This window comes from Eublepharis macularius, chromosome 6 (assembly GCF_028583425.1).
Source record: "Eublepharis macularius isolate TG4126 chromosome 6, MPM_Emac_v1.0, whole genome shotgun sequence".
NCBI lineage: Eukaryota > Metazoa > Chordata > Lepidosauria > Squamata > Eublepharidae > Eublepharis > Eublepharis macularius.
Genome location: NC_072795.1, coordinates 57377193 through 57402605, shown reverse-complemented (window position 1 = coordinate 57402605; position 25413 = coordinate 57377193). Strand labels below are relative to the sequence as shown.

The 25413-nt window shown below is 41.6% G+C and overlaps 1 protein-coding gene across 1 annotated transcript in view; it reads right to left on the bottom strand.

Moving 5' to 3' along the window:
- The window catches only part of DZIP1L (DAZ interacting zinc finger protein 1 like), a 31670-nt gene extending 10416 nt beyond the window's left edge, over positions 1 to 21254 (bottom strand). The window contains exons 1-10 of the mRNA XM_054982105.1: positions 21177 to 21254; positions 12293 to 12871; positions 10722 to 10806; positions 8639 to 8751; positions 7876 to 8037; positions 7227 to 7364; positions 5119 to 5181; positions 4351 to 4491; positions 3803 to 3833; positions 1966 to 2016 (exon numbers count right to left, since the gene is read on the bottom strand). Coding sequence (XP_054838080.1) covers positions 1966 to 2016; positions 3803 to 3833; positions 4351 to 4491; positions 5119 to 5181; positions 7227 to 7364; positions 7876 to 8037; positions 8639 to 8751; positions 10722 to 10806; positions 12293 to 12871; positions 21177 to 21179 — 1366 coding nt within the window. The 5' untranslated portion in view covers positions 21180 to 21254. The remainder of the gene's footprint in view (positions 1 to 1965; positions 2017 to 3802; positions 3834 to 4350; positions 4492 to 5118; positions 5182 to 7226; positions 7365 to 7875; positions 8038 to 8638; positions 8752 to 10721; positions 10807 to 12292; positions 12872 to 21176) is intronic.
- Positions 21255 to 25413: the final 4159 nt, after the last annotated feature.

Genomic DNA, 25413 nt, shown 5'->3' with positions numbered 1-25413 from the left:
AATTTCTATCACTTTAAAGCTTTGATAATATTTTCATAACCCTGTACCCTGTACTACTAAAAATTTATTTCAGACAACCTGGTATTTGAAATATTTTCCCTAGCATTGTCAGTTACACTGATATGACCACTTCACAAAATAATAATGAACAGTTATCATCATCATTATTTATACAGCAATGTATATTTTGCCCCTACAACAAATCCTATAAATTAGGTCCATATTATTAATCCCATATTTCAGACAAGTGGCTGAGGTGGAGAGGGGCGGGTCTAAGGCCAGGTAGTGAGTTCATGATAGGAAGGAGTGGTATCCTGACTCACAAGTCATGCTCTTAGCCATTACACTACACCAGATCTTTATGCCATTCTTGTATAGAGCTTGAGTGAGGAAAACGGTTGAGAGGACTTGGATGTACAGGCTCCACAGCCATTGTGAGGGGACTGGCAGGGAACTAGTGCTAGCACAGGGGCAGTTCAAATCACTGACTTGCATGAGCTAGCAGTCTCTTAGACAGCATTGCTAAACCAACTAAAAGGCTTTATAAGACATGAACAAGAGCAAGGGTGAACTAGCGATGGCCCTCTACATCTCTTTCCCACTTGGCCTCAGCACAACTGCTTTTCTCTAAAAGCAACGAGCTGTGGTGTAGAGCACAGCAATTGTGCCTACTTGGTAGAGTCGGGATGCATCTGTAAGGGCTGCAGCACAAGCTGGTGTTTGGTATAGCAGTTTATTTGTAGATCATACTGTCGCTCTACCTAACACTTTCTCGTCAATTTATGAAACAAAACCCCTTATCAATTTATTCTGCTTATATGACCAAACCCCTTTATCTCCGGCCCAGAGTTGAGAACTGGTTGCTGAGAATCACGTTAGGTAGTTTTTTGAACCCTCTGAGACTGTGAATGAGGAGCACATATGACAATGAATTCCCTGAACTTCTAGTTAAAAGAACACAAGTTGCATGTGGGAAAGACCTGAGACTTCACTGAGTTGCTGCCAGTCAGAATACACAATACTGAGCTAGAAGGAGCAGTCACCTGATGACATAAGACATTCATATACATGCAGCACTGGGGAAGGGTGTGTAATCTTCAACAATGGACAGAGTACTGGACTGCTCAATGATTCCTAAACAATAGAAATATGATACAATGCATAGTAAACTGACAAAACCATCTCTTGGACAACAAAATACATATGTGGGAGTAATTATACATTGATCATTCTTATCTAAATAATGGTGGTGGTATGTTCTACTGTTTGTCCCACAGAACTCAAATACAGTTGCTTTTATTTACCAGGCCTAATATAGAGGAAGATTACATAACTGTTGCGTAGATCTCCCTCAGACAGTTTTATTGCTTCAGAGAAAGAAATATGGCTATCAGTTTACATGTTAATCAACAGAGAGCAAGTCTATTACAGCTAGGTTTGCTCCTATTACTGCTACACTCAGGAGGTGGGGGTGGGGGTGTTCCTACTGCAGATTTAACAAATAACTAGTGAAAAGCATTTCAGTGGAGGGAGGAGGAAAGCCAGATAGGAGAGGAAATAGTGCCAAATGTGGGTAGGGAGGTGCAGAAATTTGCTCCTTTCCACTGAAACTCTTCCCAAACTTGCTTTGAGTATGATCTGGCAAGACAGTAACAAAGCAGGTATGGGAAAAATGTAGCTGGAAACCAAAGAAAACATGGAAAGTGGACAACTGCATGAAAACATTGTGTGGACTCCTCCCCTATCCTCCACCCCACCCCACCCCAAAAACCCACTGCCCTTTTTGAGGGAAAAGGGAGTGCAGAGCAAAACCCTCCATGTGGAAGCAGTCTTGATGTCTAATACTTTTTGTAGCAGTTAGAGCACACAGTTAGAGCTCCCATCCATTTCTCTTTGCTGGGAGACAAGCTGAATTTGAAATCAAATGCCTGGTTAGCACCAGTAACTGAAACTGATGAAAAATACCTTCTTCAGTAGACTCTTCTGGCTTTTCAGCCTTGGGTACCTCCTGGATTTCTGCAAAAAAAAAAAGACACCCTATTTAGATTGCAGCACGTATTACCAGCACTAGCATCAACATGACACCATTTCAAATCTTCCAAAAGAAATCAATTTCTTTTCATTCAGAACCAGAAGGCAAATTTCTTTGGGAATTCATAGATTGTGACCAAATCCAGTAGATTCATTACTTTGTATGTATAAATCACGTAGATAATATTCATGTGGATATTTTATCTAAGTTGCCTTGCAGCATCAGATTCGTAGTGTTTATATGAAACTACTTCATCATTTAGGAGCACGGGCTGATCCAAGATGGCATCATCGAAATAAGCACCCATTGGCATTCTTCGCAAGTTAACTTTTATTTACTTACCTTTTAATTAAGGAGCAAAATCACTGGTCTTTGAAACACCAACAGGCATGAAATAATTGAAAAGTTCCTAGATAAGTGTACAATGACTTTGAGGAAATAAAATGATTGCAGATTTCAGAAAACATTTCTTACTGAAATTCCTAGTTGACAGAATCACAGTAAGCAACTCTGATTTTTGCTATTACTGAATTTCAAGAGCTGCTCCAATAAAAATTCTTCAAGGTCAAAAATCACACGTGCTTTTTCAAGCACTTTAATGATCTCTCAGGAACTTTCAACCACTTTAATTAAACCCAGCTTCCTGAAATAAACCCAGCTTCCTGACAGGAACAGGAGGGGAGCAGGAAGACAAGGACAGCCAAAAGTCCCATGTTGCTACCCATAGTATCACCCATTTTGGCTGGACGTATGGGACAGGAATAGGCTGAAGCTGCTGGGCTAATCAAGTGAACCAAAGAGGAGATTTGTTCTCTTGGACCCTGAAAAGATACATATGAAGGCAGGCCATGCATTTGGTGCCCTCCCCCAGCAAATGTGTGTACAACTTTATGGAAAAAACAGCACAGGACTAAAAATATGTTTCAAACAAAAATATAGTAATTTACAGGTGACACAAAAATCTCAGTGTAAATGCAACTCCCTGTTTTGCCATCAGTTGATACGGGTGCATTTAACACTGCATTTTGATCTTTCATGCATGGCTAGCAGGAGCAGCTGAGAGACAGAAAACACTTTTAAGTGGAACATGTGAAATTATTCCTAGACTTTTCACAGTTCTGCAAAAAAATCCAAGGATTAATGCACTGTTGGACTGCATTTTCTGCCAGTTAATGACAGTATGCTGGACTATACCAATAACAGCAAAGAAAGGAGAGGTTGCTCTCATTCCAGAAATAAGAATCCTTATTGTCTACTAAACCTCTAGAGACAATTAAGGACTTTCAGCCTCTTAGCGACATAATGAAAAGACTGACTGTAGAAACTCATCCTTACAGTTCTGCTCTAATGAAATTTCTCCTTTTAATCAGGCAATAGCCCGCAACTGCAGAGCCACTATTAATCATTAATCCTTGATGTGTGGTTTGTACTGGTGCTGCAAGAAACCTTAGTCTCCAGAAAACAATCTGTAGTTGTCACTATTTATAACAGCAAGTAAACTCTGGAATAAATTGGACTTCTCTTGCTTCTAGGCTTCTGTTTCAATTTTAATGCCTTGGATGCTGAGATCATAGCTGAAATATTCAGAATGGTCTTAGAACAAGAATTGGATAATTAACTCCAGTGTGTGCTCTGAATGATGATACGGCCATTGCAGAATTTCCTTATCTACCTGACTAAACTTGCCCATCTATTATACAGTTGGTCAAGAGACAGAAAGAACAGTCTTGTGTTGATGCAAATTCATTCATCCTCATTATTGAACATTACCTCTGGCTTTGCTAGAGGACAGAAGTTTAATCTGCAAGACAAAAATAAGTAATTAAAAGATCAACCTTGGTTTACAATGCCTAAATCTGCTTACTTATTATTAGCACCTACACAATCAGGAATAATTTCAAAACAGAGCCCCATAACATCCTTCATGTGTGCTGTATGTTTTATGCTAGGAAACGAAATATAGAGCCAGAATCTCAATGTGGTGCTCCAGCATGAATTCCACTGCAGTGTGGAACAACCTTTCCTTCATAGCAACTTGATTACCACGATCGGTCTGACACAGGACAAATTTGTATCAAGGGAGCATTGAGACATGCAGTTTCTCACCTCAGTCTGACGTGGCTACAGATTCATTGCAGTAAAAGCTGCATCTGTTGGTTTTGCTGACTGGGTGGCCTGGCTCTCACAGCAGAATGGGCCTACAAAGTCACTTAGTATTTTGTTTTCAAAGCATAATTCAAAAGTCTCACTCTGCATAACTGAAGGGGGAAGCAGAGAGCTTCTAACATGAATCTGGCAGAAGATCATAGTAAACTTACAGTTCTCTCCTGAGATTGGATGACCTTGGCCTGTTCCCTGAGTTTTGCTGTGAGTGATGCCATTTGCTGCTTGTTATGCTCGGCCATTTTCCATTGGTCAGAAGATAAGGAGGCCCGCAGTCTCTCATTTTCACCCTTTAGCTGGAAGTAGAAAGTAAGTAATGTTGAGATTTGAGAATGATCATTTCACATTAATAAAACTTACTTGGTACAGTACAGTGATTTACATTCACTTGGACCCACAGCTAAATGGAGCTTCACTGATATTTGATTTTCCAGTGATTCTCCAGTTGATTTTCCAGTGATTTTCCAAGTGCACACAAACGTATTTCCCACATATCTATTAAAAATATTTTGAATCCACCTTTCCCCACTAACATGGGCTCAATATGTCTTTCACAAATATATCTAGCATAAACAATTAGCATAAACTTACTATGAAGATATTTAATGCTTTGTTTTTAGACTTTTAAAATGTCTTTTAGGCTACATTTTTGTAAACTTGAGCCTCTATGGGCAGAAAAGGTAGAATATAACTATTATGCTTAAAAAATTAAAAATACAAGTTACAATCCCTCCTCAGATTCCAATTAAGCCTTATTAGAGAATGATGAAAAGGCATTACATTTTGGAGGTTTCAGTGAATGGTGATCATGATGGTTACACTTCTTTTTAAAAATGTGGGCTACACAAATTGACTCTTCTGTCCTGGATACAGCTGTCTGATAAGAAAACTATGTGAAATTGTCTATGGTTTACAATACATACTTCTTCCTTTTCCATCTGGTGCCCCTTCTGAAGTTCATTCAGTCTTTTCTTCCACTGTATTTTCTACAAAGGAAAAAAAATGTCCTGATTTTATTTACAGCTACTATGTTCCATCCTTTGTCACTAAGTATGCATAAGTATCCATTACCCCAGTTTCCCAATCTTTGCATTCTCTACTAAATTGACATGAATGAATGAAATCTGACATACAGCATAAAACTACTTTAATGTAAGGGCAACTAAGCTTCTCCAATCATGCCTTTCTGATCCACTGATCTTCTGAAAACAGGATGGATTGTGCAGATCCATTCTGCTATTGGTGGCACTTTCTTCTGGTGAAGGGAGGCTTCCACAGGTGGAAGGTCTTCATTATGGGAATGCAATCTGAATTTGAGATTCAGGTGTGTGTGTGTGGGGGGGGGGGGTCAGATTTTTGCCAATCTGGCTAAATCTAGCTTTCCCAAATCTAATCAGAGAATCCAGGATCCAATCAAGGAACCCGGATCCAGCCCCAGGATAAATCCGGGTAGATATGGGAAACATGGCTTCGGCCTCTGGCTGGATCCTTCCTGGACTTTTCCTGCTTTTTTACCAAGAGGGGAGGAAAAGGAGGGAGGGAGAGTGATATAGGGAAGGATAACTGAATGGCCAATCCATGCAGGAGCTCTCCTTGTCTGCCTGGATTCTGTGAGTAACACTGGTTCAGGTGGGCTAGTGTCCCTTGCTTCAGTTTGGTTTGGGAGGAATTCTCTGTTTTAATATGATTCTCTGGATTGATGTTGGTCCCTTTGATTCACTTTGGTTCTGTTGGGCTTCCTCTTGCATTCAGGAGCATGCATTTAGCCACTGGCAGCCTTGCTCCTGTGTGTTTCTCTCTGAGACCCTGTTTGGAACTGTTTTCACCATGGGAAACAATGGAGAGTGGCCGGGCAGCTTGCCCAAGGGGTGCTTGGATGGGGGTGGGACTTCAGTTTGGTACTGCTGGGCTTTTTCTGCATTGAGGTTGCATTTGGGTGTGTGCCTTTGGCCACTGGCAGTCTTGCCTATGTGTTTCTGCCTCAGAGTCTGCTTGGAAATCCCACCCATAGGGAACTATGGAGAGTGGATGGGGGCACTTTCTTCAGGGGTCTAGAGAACTGGACTCCAGAGTCCAATCTTCCTGAAATTTGAATGGTATTTAGATGACATTCAGGGGTTAGTTCCCTGCAGATTTGGTGGAGTTTGCTTGAAAAATGCCACCCCCAATCCTTGGAGAGCCCCCATATAATTTTCCCCATAGGGAATAATGGAGAGTGACTGAGGTCACCTTCTTCAGGGGCCCACAGAATTAGACCCCAGGCTCCAACCTTCCTGAAACTTGAGGCAGGGTCTTTAGAGGACACTCAGGAGTAAGTTCTTTAAAATTTGGTGGAATTTGCTTGAAAAAAGCCCTTCCCCAGCCCCATGTATAGCCCCCAGATAGTTTTCCCCATAGGGAATAATGGCCAAATAAATCCAGGATTCCCTGATCTATGATAACCAGATCAGAAAATCTTGCCTGGATTTCATGAATTATGGATTTTTTGGGATCCCTGAAATCCAAATTTGGAATTTTTTTTGGTGCACACCTCTCATCCTCATACAACAGCAAATGGTTTTGTGCACTGCAACTAGTGGAAAAAATCCAAGGGATCCAGCCCCTAAGAAAAAATGCTGGCAAATGGCTTGCTGTATAATTCCCTTTCAGAAGGGTGACAGTCTCCCCTGCCACTTACCTACCAAGATATAAAAATTTTAGTGCTGCAGTACTCATCTTTAATTGCTTGATGAACAGAAGTATTATTGCCCTAGCCAGTGGGATGTCTTCCAAGTGGCTTTGCAACAATCCATCTGCTGTCGCTCTTTTCTGGTAAAATGCCACTGTATTATATATACTACAACTTCACATTCAGGGATTGGCTCCTGTTAGCAGACCACAATGTTTAGTGGACTGCAAACAGAATATTCTGCTGTAAGTAGTTTCTGCCTATCTAACCATAATATACAAGCAAAGCAAGAGATGAATACCCTGCAGACCACACAGTATCAAGTGATCAAATACATGGTCCTTCCCACCTCTTTCCCCCCACCTGTTGCTCTGTCTTGGTTTTCATCTCCTCCAGCTCTTTTTGTGTCTTGCTCCATTGCTGTTTATCATTTGAATCATCATCCTTTAATAGTCCCAGATTGGAGACTTTGGTATTCTTGACTTGTAGTTCGTGAAGTTTCTGGAGAATACATAAACAGTGGATGTAAAAGTGCTAACGTAAGAGGGTATCTTGCAACAGGTAGGGAAAGGGGGGCATCTCTGAAGTTGGTTTGAGGTTGAAACACAAGAGCCAAAAATGCTATGGGAAATGGGACTCACTATGGAGGTATTTGTTAAATGAAGAACAAGCTGTTCACTGACTCTTGTTTTGAGTTTTCTCTTTATTGAGAAAGGAGGTGGGATGTAGTTATCATCCACAAATATTATCATAATTGGCTCCATACCTCTTACCCTGCCCCCATTTTCTATATGTAGGAAATTGTGTTAGGGACCAATGGAAAAGCTCCCTTGGGTTGTAGGATTTCATTGTTATGTTGCAGTCGGCTTATCTTGGCTCCATTCCTTAGAGATGTTTGCTGGGACACAGACTGAGAACCCCTGAGAGGAAAATGCACCAGTCCAATAAGAACAGGTTGGGCCTAGAGATCTCCCGTATTTACTAATGATCTCCAGCTTCTCATTCACCATACCTCTTCCAGGCTGGAATTCTTGTTGGAAATGTCCTTGAATTCAGTGAGGAACATCTGCCGGAGGTCTTCCATTTCCTTCTGAAACTTTCTTCTCTCCTCCTCTTTCCAGCTTTCAAATTTCTTTCTTCCCTCTTCTTCTCTTTGGCGAATATTTTCTGCTTCCTATCAAAGAAACAACAACGGGAACTGGGCTAGGAAGAAAGAAGAAAACTGAAATTATAGAGTAGTTTGAAGATGATTCCAGAAGTCTCCACTTAGCAGGTGCTCAAAGTGAACTAGAGGTATTTTCTAAGGGGAATGGTGAAGATGACGCCTCAGAGCCACTGGTTGCCAAGTTAGTTCAGTTTGAGCCGTCAATATGGCACCAACCAGTAACTGGGAATGGAAGAGAATAGCATGGCAGTGATCTGCAAATCTCAAGAGAGATTCTAGTGGTCAACACTATTCAAATGCTATTCTTAAAGAGTCCATACGAAAGAAAGGACAGAAATTACATAAAAAGACAATGATTACTATGAGTATCATAGGAATAATAGAATGGCCCATGCTGCCAAGTAGTTGGAAAGTTAAGACAGCCTCTCTGGGATTTAAAGCAGATATTTTAAAGGAACAGAAGGACAACTCCATTCCATTACTTCCATTTTAGTCTTTGACATGCAAAAGCTCCTTGGTCATTACCACATTTTGCACATGATACCACTTCTTATAAGTAATGAGGTCTCTGGGGTGCGTTTTCCCCCTTCATCTTCATTTAGTTTCATACCTGCCTCCTACGCTGGCTTTCAGTCTCCAGCTGGGCATTGGTCTCTTTCAGCTTGATCTTCAGTGCTTCAATCTCATTTTCCATTTGCTCCACCTGTTTTTTCTTCTCCATCTCTACAAAGTTGATTCCAAAAGAGGGGCCCTTAGTGAAGGCCTCAGCTGAACACATTTACACGTGATCAGTTTGGAAGCAGCTCCTCTGGAATGAAATGTCTCTGCTCTTAGAATAGTATTAGTTATTCACCCAAGAAAGGATAAATTTTGGGAGGAAAAGCCTCAGAATCTGATACAAGTTCATCTACCGGGCAAGAAAAGCAAAAAGAAATGTTATATTTCAAACTATAACTTATTGAAGATTCTCCATACTTTCAATTTTAAATTTTAATATTTGGGGGAAAACACAATGAGCTTTTTCAATGCTTTCAAGAATAGGATGAGTACGAAATGCCAAAATTTGGCTTTTTTAATTCAAATCCTAACTTATGCCAAAAATTATTTAAGTAAATATTTATTGTATTTGTTTATTATTTATGTTATTTATAGTCTACCTTTCCCTGTGAGACTCAAGGGGAATTACATGGTGTAAATCAATGCAATCACCAAGTGGGACATCCAATAAACAATACAATAGGTTTTGGATAGACTGAAAATCAAGCAAAATCTGAATGCAGAACTGAAACAAAGCAGAAGCAATTAAGCAAGACATGTTAAATGATCCATACATTTCATAGTAACAGCTTACTTACATAAACAGACTGTACACGGAAGTGTAATCTACATCCCCTTCCCCTTTACCAAAGCATCTTTTTGAACCATTTCCTTTCAGTACAGCCCTCCTACCCGTGTAAAAAAACCCTCTGGAATAATTCAAGTTTGCATAATTTTCAGAAAGCCATGAGGAAGCCATCCTAACCTCATCAAGTAGACCCTTCCATAAGGTGGGGACTACAACAGATAATGCGTGTGAACAGGCAGCTGTTGATTTTACTCGTCTGCAGGGAGGCACCTACAGAAGGTCCTGTTCAGATAAATGAAGCTGCCAAGGTGGAGCATAGGAAGAGAGGCAGTCCTGCAGATATGAGGAACCAAGGCCATGAAGGGCTTTGTATGTGAAAGCTAAAACCTTTAATTGAGCCCAGCAACTGATGGGTAGCCAATGGAGTGCACTAACTGGAGTCTCCAAGTTGACTTTGAGGGGAGACCTATGTACCCTGCATTACAGCAGTCTATTCTCATTGTTACTGTGCTGTGAATCCAGGTGGCCAGATCAGCTGCGTCAAGGTAGGAGGCCATCTTTTGGGTTAGACAGAATTTGTAGGTTTTTTGCAGCTGCATTTACTTGACTTTCTAGCAGCAGTGCCATATAACCCCAAGGCTCTTAACCAAGTCTGCAAGGTCAACTAAACCCCATTGAAAGTAGGGGAGCACAATGTCCTTCAAGATCTCTGCCTTCCCAACCAGCCTAATAAAACACTCTAAGAGAAAAACATAGACTACAGTTTGACACAGAAAGCTGGACCCCGCACATCCATTTTGCTAATGGTGAGGTGATACTCTCCTCTACCTTAAGGAGCCTTCACTGACATAGGAGGCTCTCCATAATATTCATTGTGTTAAAGAAGAACAACACTGTTAACAGAACAGATCTATGGGATCCAATCCAGAATGTGTTTAATAACACTGATTTCTATACTTAAACATAGGTTAAGCTAGATTATGGTCTTATTTTATAGTGAATTTACAAACAATAAAAAAGATCTATGCTAGGAGTCATAGATCTTGTATAGACAAAGCCCATATGAGATAGAGGCTGTAGTCAGGAGCAGAATTAAATGAGACTGAAGAGGTAAAAATGGTTGGATTCAACCAACAGAAAGATACTAACCAAGAACCAATATCAGATTTATCAAACAGTTCTTCAGTTATCATCATCCTTGCCCTGAACAATCTTCTGAAGCTGCTGGAACTTAAAAGGATTATTTAGGGATCTTGAAAATAAAAACTCCTCATTGCTAACTTTGGCTTGAATTCCCCTCCACTGGGGAGCTTGGGAAGAAATGTTCAGGCAAACCCCCAGTGCTCACCAGCTGCAGTGGCTTCAGAGTGCCTGCGTTGCATGTGTGCTTGAAGGTAGGAGTAGTTCATGAAGCTCTTGTCACACAGCTGGCACTAGGTAAAGACAGAGGATGTGAAGAAAAATAAGACTGAGTATAAAGGCCCAAGGTAGCAAGACTCCCCAAATTGCTCCTGTCATTTTCCTTCTCTCCATGCTCATCAGGAAGCATTCCACAGAACGGAAACAGCCCAAAGCCTGTATGTAGCCCTAATGTTATGGGAACAGCAGATATGTTGTCTGAGGGCGAAGCTACAAGTGACGAATGACACTTGAACGGCAAGTGTATTTCTCTCTGTTCACTTGCGCTCCACTCAATCCACTTGCTGTTCAAGTGTCATTCGTCACTTGTAGCTTGGCCCACAGATACCTCTGTTTAAGGGTGTGCAGTTCAGTTCAGAATTTGGATTAAAATACTGAATTTTGGATGATTTGGTAGGAATTTGGATTAAAATACTAAATTTTGGCTGATTTGGTAAAATCCAGGTATTCTGAAACAAAAAACAGGTATCTCAAATTCTTACCAATTTTTCAAAAATAAATTAAACCAAAACTGGAAAATTCAGTCATTGTTTTCTATGGGAAAATCACTCTGGGAGATATCTGGTGGGCTGGAAGGGTCATTTTTCAACCAAACTTCACCAAATTTGGAGGGAACCTACTGCTGACAGTCCTCTATGTTTCACATAGAAAACAATGGCCAATTTTTTCAGAAATACCAAACCATATTAGAGAAACAATTTGGAATTTGGGGATGTCCAATTTTTCCCTCAGATTTGGTTTTAAAAAAAAATCAGAGTTGGGGGGGGGTGCACATTCCTACCTCTGTTCTTAATCTGGATGCTTATTTACAATATCTTACCTGAAAAAATTCAGGGTGGTACAACCAACAACAAAGTGCTTGTCTTACTCCTGCTTAACTTTTGACCTAACCTTTTATCTGGTCCTTCAGAAGAAAAGCAACAACTTGTTATTGCTCAGTGCTCACCTAGAACAATAGCATAGTTGACCCAATTGTAATAGAGATGCCATAAAGCAAATGGCTGAAAAATGTAACAAAACTCAACAGTCTAACCCCCAGTCATAGTACAGGATCCTCCAACTTCAGCTGAAATGCTAGTCTGCTGTAGACTAGTCTGCTGTAGCCTTTTCTCCATGTTTACCTTTACTTCCCTCCAGCTCACCCACCCTCCACAAGACTTCAGGGTTACATGGACAATCAGGCCTATCAACTGCAGTAGATAGAAGTGAAATTAAAATTATTTGTGTTTCATAGGAATTGACTGTTGAGTTTTTTGTTGCAACCCCCGCCCCCCCCCCCAGGGACAGTCAGATTAAGACATGCTGAAGCTTAATTATAGCTGATTTGGAAGGTGGGTTCTATGGCCTTATACAAGTTACCTCAACAGTTTTTAGTAAATTTTTGTGTAATTTGAGGCCCTTCATAATTGGAGATCCCAAGCTTTAGCTTGTGCATAAGTCTAGCTCTGAAAGAAGCTGTATCTAGATAGGGTGAATTTCAACTTCCCTAGCAGAATTCACCTTGTGGTAGTTATTAGCTCCGGCTTGCAAGAGTAACTGCTGGGTGGAAATCATCTTCTTCCGTCTCCTGCTTTCTTCTTTTATGCTCCTTAGTTCTTCTGCTTGCTTATCCAAGTTATGTTTGACACGCCCGAGTTCATCCAGAGCAGTCTGCTGCCGTTCCTCCTGTAGTGCCAAACTCATGCTCAAGTATTCTTGGGAGTGCAGCAGGTATTCAATGATCAGCTGAGCCATCTTAAGAACCTTTAAGAGAACGGGGTCAACTGGTTGTTGGCAATAAGGGCACTTCTCAGCATCTAGGTTGCAAAAGGTGATACTATTGATGTTTTCTTGCAGGGTGGTAAGATCCAGCTCGCGAGCCACCCGCTCCACATCAATGGCACTGAACCGTCGCCAGTCAATGGTATCTCGCCGTGACTGAAATTTAAAGGGCGGGATTCCACCAGGACTGGCCAGCATGTTACCAAAGAGATCCCCACTGCTTGGGCCGTTCATAGGAAATACAGATCCTCGAATACCTGACCAGTAACATCTGGATACAGGTGGCAGTAATGGGTAGTAAATATTATAAGCAAAAGGCTGAAAGACAAAAAGAGATACAGATGGTTTAGGGCAGAAGTTCCTAAATTTTGTGGGGCCACTGCCCCCTTGGTTCCATAAATGCACCCCCAGTGTCCCCTACCCTACGAAAAGCATTATTCAGAATCATGGTTTGCATGACCCACTAAGGAAGATATTAGCAGTAACATTCCAAACAGTACCAATTAATTGCACATTTATTCAAAATCCAATAGAAACTTTTAGTTTAATTAATTCAATTTAATGATTAGATAAATACTACCTGTGCTTGTCATTGTTTAATGTCAGTCCTAGAATTGATTATGTTCTGTTTCAGCAATTCATCAACTGCATATTGGATCCTTGCTAATGCTATGTCTTTGTAAACTTGTATCCATTTACCTTATGACATAGTTTATGGAAATGTTCCTAACACTGTATGGAAATGCCTGCCCTTGTCCTTGCTACTGATTGTACTAATCTCACACTATGTAATCCGCTTTGAGTCTTAGTGAGAAAGGCAGCCTATAAATGACATAAACAAACTAACAAATAAACACTATTATGTTAAAGACTTACTAGCAAAATCTTGAAAAATGACAGGCACAAAAACACACATTGTGATGACAGATTCTCAAAATGTGGTATACTGGTCTGCCTAGAGCTTTGGTAGCATTACTAAAAAATCCAATAGCTTCCACCAGATTTCAGCACCATATAGAGGTAGAAACTTGAGGAAGGCGTTTTATTCTTGGTTGTAACCTGGACAATTGTAAATAAGAGAACAATGTTCTTGGAGGGGCCCACCTTCAGGACCCCTCTGCCACCACTTGATTCTTAGCATCCCCCAGGTAATCCTCTCCCCCTCCCAGCAACACAGTATGTTTGTGCATTTGAAGATATAACCAAACACTTTATGAGGTTTACAACATTAATTTGATCTGGCACTCCATAGCTTTGGAGTATAGCATTCCGCTGTAGCATTCAGGATTGATTCAGGTTTTGGGTGGCCCTAGGCACTGCCTGAAGTGGTTCCTTCTCCTCTGTGCCCACACCTCACCCAGAGAGACACACAAGCCAGGTAGCAATGGCTGTTGCTGTTTGCATGGCTTTCCTAGTAAGCAAACAGAAGCCTCTGTTGCCATGCAGAAAGAAGGCCTAGTTACCATCACCTGCCACTCAGCCGCCCAAGTGGTTGAACGATTGGAGGTAGCAAGGGGCACTAGCTGCTGCTCCTTGTCTTCTCTATCAGATTGGTCATATCAACTCACGGATATAGCCAGAAATATAAGGGAATGGTTGCTGGTCTTGGCCAAAAAAATCATGGAGGATATTTCTGCACACATCCGAAACAGGGAGACTAGAGACCCAGAATAGAATAGCCTTGGAAAAAGACAAAAGAGCAACACAATAACATGGCCTTGTGTAGATTAGAAACAGACTAACCCATATCAATAATAACTGCACTTTATATACCACTCTTCTACACAGATTAGTAGTGAACAAGTTAGTGTTATTATTATCCCCACAATACAGCTGGGGAGTTGAGGCTGAGAGGAGTGGCTTACCCAAGGCCACCTACTGGGCTCATGGCTGTAGTAGGATTCGAATCAGTAGAGTGCTGATTCTCAGCCGAATCACTTAACCACTGTGCTACCGCAGCTCTCAGACAATTGATGATAGCAGCCATTATAGCTACCTAAAGAAAGTACAGCTTGCACTCTTTTTCTGGAGGACTTGGAATAACCAACTGTGGTGATCTGGGAGAGCAGCCCTTCCCTATGGTTGGGGTGAAGGGTAAAAGGAACTGGTAAGAGATTTCCAAAGAAGGAGAAAATGGGTTTACTAGGTATCTAATCAGGTACAGAATGATGAACTAAATCAGGTATCTGTACCCAGGGCTCATTTCGAGGGGGAACGTGCAGGAACGCAGTTCTGGCAGTTTGGGATATACAAGATATCTCTAACAACCAAGTCATCCCCACGTGCAGATGCTTAAATCTGAAACCTGGGACCACTTGGCTACAAAACAGATGCTTCTGTAAATTTGGGGGGAAACCCAGGTTTGCAGAAAAATCTAAGAATCCAGAAAAATACATTGATTTTTTAAAAAACACAAACATTTGACCTCTACACATTCACAGACTTCCAGTGATTGACAAGACAGGCTCAAAGGAACGACATGGTGACCAGGCACGCAAAACAACCTGCCTGTGATTGGCAAACCACTGTCAGACTAATGGGGCCCATTCGGCCTGTCAGCTGCTTCAAAAGCTAGCTGATGACCAATGTCTGGGGGCTGTAAGAGGGCTTTGCCTCTCCCCAGCCTAGGCAGCATGGCTGGCTGCAAGGTGCCATGAGCCTGCATGCTGCCTCTTCGAGCATCCACAGGCCTGCCTGGGAGGCACCAGCTAGGGCAGGGGAGGGGGGGGAGGGAGAAACAGGGAAGAGTGTTGGGGGGAATACTAATAGAGAATGGTTGGTTTGCGGGAAAGGCAGGGGTATGGAAGTTCCCCCCTGCAAGTCCCTTGCCCCTCTCCCCATCATTGCCAGCTGTTCTAGATGACTCTGTTTAGACCTGATTCAGATACAGCAGTGTATTTACGAAGCCCTAAACATCTAGTTAGCTTTCTTATTATCAAATGATTAAACTCTTGGCAAGAGGTACATCTCAAGTGTGTTTTACTGAATTGTATTGTTGTAGTTTTTAATGTTATGCTACCTTGTTTTTATCTTTATGCTGTGTTTTTTGATGTTATCCATTCTGAGCCTGTTCGTGGGGAGAGCGGAATATAAGTACAACTAATTAAACTAAATAACTTTTTAGCTTTGTTACTGGGTATAGTATACAAGTAATACAAGTACAGAATCTTTGCTTCCTTTCTAAGCCTTTGTTAATAAAACATGATTATTCATCATTCTTAATATCAGCTCAATCAACAGAAAATCATACCATCCATCATTACTATTCTAAGACATAAAAGCCAAACCATGTTGCCGACGATTCACTTTTTATCCCCACACATGAGCAGTATGCCATGCATGCACAGTACATGGGGATAAAAAGCAAGTGGGGGCAAAATGGTTTGCCTCCCCAATGCTTCCTTGGAGACTCCACAGGCCCGGAAAGGCCCAGTGCAGCAGCGGGAAGGCCCAGCATTGCAGCACTGGGCCTTCCCACTGTCTTGGGGCTTTCAGAGGCCCAGGAAGACTCAGCCCAGCTATAAGTAGACCCAGCGCCATGGTGCTGAGCCTTCCCACTGCCCAGGAGCCTGCCACCGCGATCTGCCTTCCAGGATCCCACCGCCATTGCCTGCCGCCACCAAGAAGCCCACCCCCACCCACCACTGAGGAGCCCACCGGCTGCTCAGCTTGCATGCAATTTACTTGCATGAGTTCTATTGAAAAGCATTACAGCACCAAAACAGTTGCAAACAAAATGCGGAATGGATTTTCCATAAAGGTCTCTGGGCCCAGATAGACCACCTCCCTCCTTCTGGACAGCTGCACTCAGCTGCAGAGAGCTCAGTTAAGCCCAGACCAGCCCCTCCCAGCCCTCCTCTGTCCCTGCAGGCATCCTAGTGGTTCCCAGGAGGAGAGGCTTGCTGAGGCTGGCGGGGGGGTGAGGGGTGGAAGACCTGGTGCGGCTTCCAAAAGAAGTGTATGGAGAGACCATCAGGAGGAGTCGGCGGGGCATGTACTAAAAGGAATTACAGGATTGTCCGTTGAAAATAACGAGAGAGGCCTGAAGGCCCATTGGAGAAAATGGGAGCCCAGCATGCCAATTTCCTTGCATTGGCTCCATTGAAAAGCATTACAACACAAAAATAGCTGCAAAGAAAATACAGAATGGGTTTTCCATAAAGGTCTCTGTGCCCAGATAGACTATTCTGGGACTGGTAGTAGTAGAAGCATTCTTGGACTGGAATGACAGGCCCCACAATGGAATGACAGCTAGGGTTGCCAGCTCCAAGTTGGGAACTTTCTGGAGATCTGGGGGGTGAAACCTAGAGAAACCTGGAGAAAGTGGGGTTTGGGTAGGAAAAGGACCTTGGCATGGCATAATTCCATAGAGTCCACCCCCCAAAGTAGCCATTTTCTCCAGGTGAACTGATCTCTGTGGCCTGGAGACCAGTTGTAATTCTGGGAGATCTCCAGCCAGTACCTGGAGGCTGGCAAACCTAATGACAGCCCCTGGGAGTAGCAGAAATGTTCTTGGATTGGAATGGCAGGTCTCAGAGTAGAATGATTGCTCCTGGGAATAGGCTTTCCCCTAAATCCACACTGAGTACAGCACCAATGCATTTTATTTCGCTTTTCTATTGACCTGATGGGTGTCATTGTTGCGTTGCCATGGCAGCGCCCTGCTCATCATTGTCAGCCCTGCCATTCCTCAGGGACTATGTAAGAAGAAGGGCTATTACCACTACACTCAAAGGCAGAGGGAGGACAAATGGGGAGGAGGGGGGAAGCCAGCCACAGGGGGAGGCAAGCAGAGGGAAGCGCATGAGGGTGTGCATCTTTGAAACGTCTCATCTTGGCAGCTGCTGTAGGGCCTGGCCTGAGAGGCCACTTGCCGCTGGTAGAGGGCCTGCTGAACCCATTTTCTTTTTTTTTTTTTGTAAAATTTTTATTGGGTTAGAACATTAATATTTTTACATTACATTGCATTCAATTATCCCCTAATTTTTCGTTTCTAACCCCCTCCCTTTCCCCCCCTTTTGTTGACTTCCAACAGCTTTCCCACCCTCTGTCCCTTTTCCCTTACTTCTATTAATTTCCTCTATCTAAAACAAATATATATTCTCCATTATATTAAGCAGTACATCTTTAACTCTTTTACTTACTAAACATCCAAACTATACTTCTTTAGATAAACAATTTATCCCATTTTCCAGTTTTGAATATTTCTGTATGTCATAAACCATAAAAATTTCCCACATTTAAATCAAACAATTTGATTTGTTCTCTCTATATTAATCATTTCTTCTTTTTATAGTATTTCTATATAACTCATCACATAGTCAGTCATTTTAACTCTTCTATACATTCAGTTTGGTGCATATAAGTCTTATCAAGTAAAAAAAAAATATTGTTAATTACTCAATCCTCATGTTTAAACCGTTAATTATTCTCTATCAATATTCTATCAATTAACCTTTACATATCTATATATATCTCAATCAATTAATTAATCTAACTGCTTATAAATTCACATTTCTCTTCCTCCCCCGGTAAAGTCACCCCTCTCTTTTATACTTTTATTGTACTTCAGTAGTTCTCAAACTGCCACAGTTTTCCTCCCACCTCCCACTTCTTCTCCAGATATTGTTTCAGCTTCTCCCAGTCTGTGTTAAACTGCCCTGAGTCCAGATCTCTCAGTTTTCTTGTCATCTTGTCCATTTCAGCCATATACAGCAATTTGTAGATCCAATCTTCAATAGTTGGCACTTCTTGTACTTTCCATTTCTGCGCATACAAAAGTCTAGCTGCTGCAGTCATATAAAATATCAACGTCCTATGGTGGGCTGGGATTCCCTCCATTCCCAAGTTTAGCAGCAGGAGTTCTGGGTTCTTATTTATTTGAAACTGTAAAATTTCACTCATTTCTCTTATTATTTCCCCCCAGAACTGCCTAGCTACCTCACACGACCACCACATATGATAGAGGGAGCCCTCATGCTTTCTACATTTCCAGCATTTATTAGAAGTGTTCAAGTTTCCTAGCGCAATCTTCTTTGGTGTCATGTACCAACGATAGATCATTTTGAAAATGTTCTCTTTAATATTAATACATGTCGTTGTCTTCATTGTAGTTTTCCACAAGTATTCCCATGCCTCCATTGTTATTTCTTTATTAAAATTTATAGCCCATTTCACCATTTGTGTTTTAACTGTCTCATCCTCGGTATACCATTTCAACAGTACTTGGTATACCTTGGATATTCTTTTCTTGTCCTCTTTAAAAAGGGTCTGCTCTAGTTCCGAATTCTCTGTTCGTATACCTCCCTTTACAGAGTCCGAGTTATACAAATCTCTGATCTGTCTATACTGGAACCAATCGTAGTTCGGTGATAGTTCCTCTTGCGTCTTTATTCTAAGTTTAGACACTTCAGTTTTAGTTATTTCTTTGTACGTTAAACATTGTTGTTCATTTGCTGAACCCATTTTCTAGAGCCCATTGCATTTGTTCACACATGGGGCATTGTTTCTAGTATAGATCATTAAAGGAGAACACTTAGATGAGTCCAAGAAAGTATCTTACCCAAAGATAAGCAGGTCACAGGCAAAGAGCCCCTTCTAAGAGGAAGCTCCTAATCGATCCAACTTCTCATAGTTACAGGGTTTCAGTATTTTCTCCTTACAATAACTGACTGTCCCTTTGAGAAGGGCTCATATTCTTGACTAACTAATTATCTTATAACTTCAAACACTATACAAGGTTATCTATATTTGACATATCTTCCTAAAGTATATTAAAAAATGTTAGTTCATTCTTGCTACTTTTATCTATGTAGTTAGTGATTACAAGTTTCTTATATGTATGAGTATCTTTTGGCCCTCAAACAATAAACCTATTCTTGAATCATATTTTCAATTTCTATTAAATTGGACACTGGGGTTCTCCTCAGACCCTCTCTGCACCTAGGTCTCAACACTCTGCATCTATCCATATGGGCTAGATTGCTCTTCTAATCTACACAAGGCCGTACAACTGTGTTACTTCTCTGTTTCATGTCCCTCTCCAAGGTTGTTGTATTCTAGGCCTCCAGACTCCCTTCTTGGAATGTCTAGATGAGGGGCCAGGCTAGCCTTTTCTCCAGGGATCGCCGCCACCAACAACAACTGGAGAAAGAGAACCGTGGCAGATGCTGTTGTACTTTGGGGAGTAAGGGATGGTGGTAACCTTCTTGGAGTGATCAGGCCTCGGTAACAGCCCAAAGAAGCTGAACATTGATACTGGCCCACATAGTATTCAGCTATTTTTTAAAAAAGCATTTATATGTTGCCTTTCCATCAAAAATAAGGTTCCCAAGGCAGCAGACAACAGATAATTGTTAAAATAACGTTTAAAATGCATATATAAACACAATAAAACCATACAGACATATAAACACACATACAACTAGGGAAGGGGGCCAATAAGAGTTTATCGAGAGTATGCCAAATAAAACAAAAAGTCTATACTAACTGGTGGAAATCAGTGACAGTTCTTCAGTATGACATGATTGCATGTCAATTTGGTATCTGAATGGCCTGATGAATGATTTGAATTCAAATTTGCTTTCAAATTCAATGCCTGCATTAAGAATGCAAGCAGGTATGACAATTCCTACAAAAAAGTAAACAGATATACACAAAGCATGTTTATACATTATTATTTGCATTGAGTATATTCCTAACTACAGGTGTCAAGCATTAGAGAACTAGTGATATAATCAATCCCTTGACAGATATAGCACATATTTTTACAAGCTTAATTTTGAAGTTTTCAGCCCTTGTGCTCATTACTGTACATCCAGCCATTTAGATACTACTAGAAACACAGCACTTCTCTGCATCAATTATCTGAATGAAGACTGACACATTAATACCACCACCTCACACTGTACAGCATTATATGCACAAGTTAATTTAAGGTATAGGTAGCAATCCTCATAAACTATAGACAAATCCAAGTTACACACACACACAAATTGAGAAACCTTGAATACACAGATGAAAACTTTTTTTATAAGAGATTGTCATCAAGGGCATTGGGAGGTAAGGAATCTTTTAAAATGTAGAAATGAAACTGTTTTGGGTTATTCTCACTTTGAAGAATAATTACCTTAATGTGTAGGTGATTAACAATTTGTTAAGAAAAAAATTGCAATTAAATGCTATTACATCTTAAAGCTGTGAAGATGCAGTATGGCAACATCTCCTTGAGTGCAATACCAAGGTTCAAGTGCTGTGTTTTCCCCAATCACAATGGCATAATAAATACATTCACAGTTGTATAGATTTCATTTTATTTCAGGTTAAAACTACTTTCTTGTTCTATTGGTCATTCTGCACTGTTTGCCATCTTTCTTTTCCCCACTTCTATTTAAAACAGGTATAATTAGCTAGATAGTACTATGATGGAATATGAAGCCCTGTTTCAGAGAATTTTTAATTATTGCTCAATACAGCTTGAGATGTTGTTACAGGAAACATACATTAGGATTTAAAATGCTGCACCTTTATCTTAACAATTTGCTTTTAATATTTTACTACAACCATTATTACACACATTTATAAAGCCACTTACAAATTATGCTATTTGTGAAATGATACATACCATGTTTTCAAATTATATGATCTATATGATCTGCATCGGTAACATATTCACAACACCCAGTTGTGTAGAACAACAGTATGTTGTTGAACAACAGTATGTTACTAGGCGTGTCTTGTGAGATGGTAACAGGACTCCAAAGTTTTACCTTCTGTAGATTTAATGCACCCCAGCTAAGCAGAAAGCTTCAAGTGGTTAAATATTCATTCTCTGCATTGTGTGTGTTTGTTTGAGACTCCAGTGTGAGCAAACAATTATCAAGACAGGCAACTGAGTGATATATTTCTGGATGCATTTCAGAAAAGCTGAACTCTGCCATATTAGTCTAATTAAGCCACACTGTTCAGGACTAGAGATGGGCATGAACAGAAAAAAACCTCGAACATGATGTTCGTTGTTCGTTGCCATCCACGAACAGGGACTCAAACAACCACGAACATGGCCCTGTTCACGAACATGTTTGTGGTGAGGGCCAGCAAGCTCTCCTCCAGCCATCATCCAAGTTTGGTCAAGATCCCTACTGTACCACTCCCAGAAACCTGACCTGAGCAGGCACTAGGAAAGGTACCAATAATAAATAATAGCTTGGCCCCAGAGCCTGGCAGCAGCCCTGGAACTTGAAGGGGTAGATCCCTACCACACCACTCCCAGAAACCTTACCTGAGCAGGCACCAGGAAAGGTACCAGTAATAAATAATAACTTGGCCCAGAGCCTGGCAACAGCCCTGGAACTTGAAGGGGTAGATCTCTATCCCACCACACACAAAGAAAATTCAAGCTCTAATGCACTCTCTCTATCAAAATGCCAACAGCAACTGTCCCTCCCTCTCCACTGTCTGCAAACTAAGCCACAGCTGGGAGCCCCCCTCCCCCCTGGTCTTTGCTCCCTTGTACCAAATTTGGAGCTCCACACTTGAAAGAAAGACCTGCCTATCAAGCTAAACTGGGCTTAGATTGGGGTTTCCAGGGCAACAGCAGGAGTTCAGACAGCGTTCAGACAATCCCTGCCTAAGTTGCCAAGGGAATTGATTGCAGGTGCCAGAATGTCTGGTTTGACGAACAGCAACACAGATTGGCTTTTTTTTGTTCATATTGCTGTTCGTGCCCATCTCTATTCAAGACTAGTGGCACAAGTGAAATTAGGCTAAGCATGCAAACATTTTCTTTGACTTCTGTAAATGAAATTCCGGGAGGAAATGCAGAAAGGTCCACTGATGACACACAATTTCCGTTTTAGCATCTGCTAAATCTTGGCCTATCTGTGGGCTAGTCTCTTTCTATGCCCTCTGTTGACAATCCCCCTTGAGTAGTGGTCATCAGGGGTTTTTTTGTGTGTGAAAAGAGATGGTGGAACTCACTGGTACCATATGCACGCTCATGCTCCCGGGACTGCGTGATGATGTCACTTCTGGGAAGAGATGTCATCGCGCAGGGCGGAGCCACCCCTCAAGAGCGGTCCCGCAATGAAAGAAAGACTTCACACTACTAGATGACCATATTAAACCATCATTTTTGAAATCTGAAGCAAGCCAACGGCCCTTATGCTAGCACAAATCTATTACCTACAGTTCTCTGGTGATTTGGTGGTGGCGGGGGGGGGGGCTACATCGTCTAATCAAATCTGAGTTTAGTAAAGTTATCACCTGCCTAGTTATGTAGAAAACAAGGCCAAGCAATTCTATTCAGCAGTAAATTCAATTTTATTCAGTGGGGCTTAATCCCAGGAAAGTGTTCTTTAGACCACAGACTTAGTCATTGCAAATAAAAAGGTCTGCAAGGAAACCGAGTTAATCCAAAATTCATCCAATCATATAATTCGTATTAAAATTAATGTCCTAAAGCCAGACTTGAAATAAAACTACAAGTACATTATCATTTTTCCATGTGTCTGCTTAGGTGTTTATGGCCATCATACTGGGGGGATAGCTGTTTGCAATGAGGAAAAATCATTTGAGATATTTGGAACACAGTCTCAGGTCAGCAGCAGAAGATATTCATTGCCTGCATTTCTCTCCAGTGGGAAACCACAGCAGCTTACAGCATTCTCCCCACCTCCATTTTACATCACAACAACCCTGTAAGGTAGGTTAGGATCAGAGAGAGTGACTAGTCCAAGGTTACCCAGCAAGCTTCCATGGCAGCATGAGGATCTGAACCTGGATCTCACAGATCCTAGTTTGACAAGGTAACTACTACACAACCCTGACTCTGTACTACTTTCATAACCAGGCAAGGAAAGGTCAGATTTCCAACAGTAACATTAAACCTATCCAGTTCAGAAACTTTATACTGCTGGGCTATCATGGGTCAGTGTTAAATGCTCTTATTTCCTTCTGTGCCTGAGCACTAACAGTCATGGTGGGTCCCAGCCTCAGGCCTCCCAGGCGGTGTGAGGGTAGGTGGCAGGCCAGGTCGCGCATGCCCACCAGCAGCCCTCCTGGGCAGCACACAGCAGGTGCCGTCCAGGTGCCACAGCTGTGGGCAATGGATCAGCTGGCCCAGGCACGCAGCTGTGGCTGTGCACACATGCCCCACAACCGTCCTGGGCAACATGGAGTGGGCGCCGGCCAGGTGCTGCAACTACAGGCTGCAGATCAGCTGGGCCATGCCCACGCATGCCCCCCGTAGCCCTCCTGGGTGGTGCAAGAGTGGGCAGCAGGCCAGGTCACATGTGCCCACAGCAGCCCTCGTGGGTAGCGTGGAGCAGGCACTGGCTGGGCAGGCTGCGGATCAGCTCCAGGGGAACTGATCTATGTCTGCAGATCGGTGGGGGGGGGGCATCTGGACATGTGATTATTTTCTAGAGCTGCCAGAACGCCGTTCCACAGTGTTCTGGCTGAAAAAAAGCCCTGGGTATTATATACTGTACCAATAGAAACCTAGTTTTGATCTGCTGGCAGCTATTGCAATGCAATAGATAATATTTAAGATAGTTATCAACTGAACACTCTAAACCCACCTGCTTCTGATATCACTAAATACACTAGAATTGCTGCCTTAGCTTCATTACTTTAACATTGGATAAAATTTGCATTGCTACCTAGAAGTGAAGACTGCCAGATAATCTGGGAGCAGAGGCCATAAGGGTCAGCATATTTTGTATAGGACAAAGTTCTTTCTTTTATCACTCTCTAATGCTAGGAGACAATATAAAAATAAACAGACCTGCTTAAAGCTCACTACCTGGTTCCTATTTGAGATTTTTATGGTACCATTCAAGCAGAAGCAAAGGCATAAAATGACAATTAACTGAATTTTCAAAAACTGAAAAACTAAGCTAGACATTTGTAATCATCAGCCACAGGGGCTAATTGAATACAAAAGTATTATAAGCAGCCTCACTACTGCTGTAAGTAATCCAGTCAAATATTTGTCCCCTTCATCTCAATATTTGATTTGTATATTGTACAATATTTTATTTGCATTCATTTGCATATCACATCCATTTGTGTTTCTGTTCAAACTGCCCTTTATTTCTTAATCAGCAAAATGCTCACCATTATGACAATAAAGAGAGAGAGAACTTTTTATTTTGCAAGGACTTGTATGGGTGAAGCGGGTGGTGGGCGTCAATAGGACTACCCAAGGAAAACACAGGCTTCTTCTCTGTCCCATTGGTGTTGAATCCATGTACTGTGAGCCAAAACATTCAGTGTCAGGTATGGTGTGGACAGCAACCAGTTTTCAAAAGACAAACACTGATAACTAGGCAGTAGTATCAAATATTAAGCACTCTTCTATCTGGGAGTATGATGAGGGTTTACTTCAACACTTTGGGGACCTGAGGCATTGAGAATCAAGGCTACTATATGCATAACACTGTTTAAGGACCCATATTCTTCATCTGCATGCCTGAGTTCTATTTCTTATTCATTCTACAGCATGATGGAATCTTGGGATCTGATTTTCAGGTAGGAGAAGACACACTAGCAAAATCTAGGGCAAAACGTGAGTATGGAAACAGGGCTTGCATATTGCAAGGCTTTCTAGGAATTCAGTTTGTCACTACGCATCTGGGGGACACCCCCCACCACAAAATTCCTCTTAATGACTTGAGTCATATAAAGTCACCTGAAAGACACATTTTACGTTCCCTGTAACTCTGTCCACAAAAACAGTACTTTACTTCCTTCCAAACATGAATTGCAACTACCCACTTGCATGGGTAAAAAATTAAGATATTTATTTATTATGCGGTCACAGTGACTCCTGTCAATCAAAATCAAAATTTTTCTGTCAT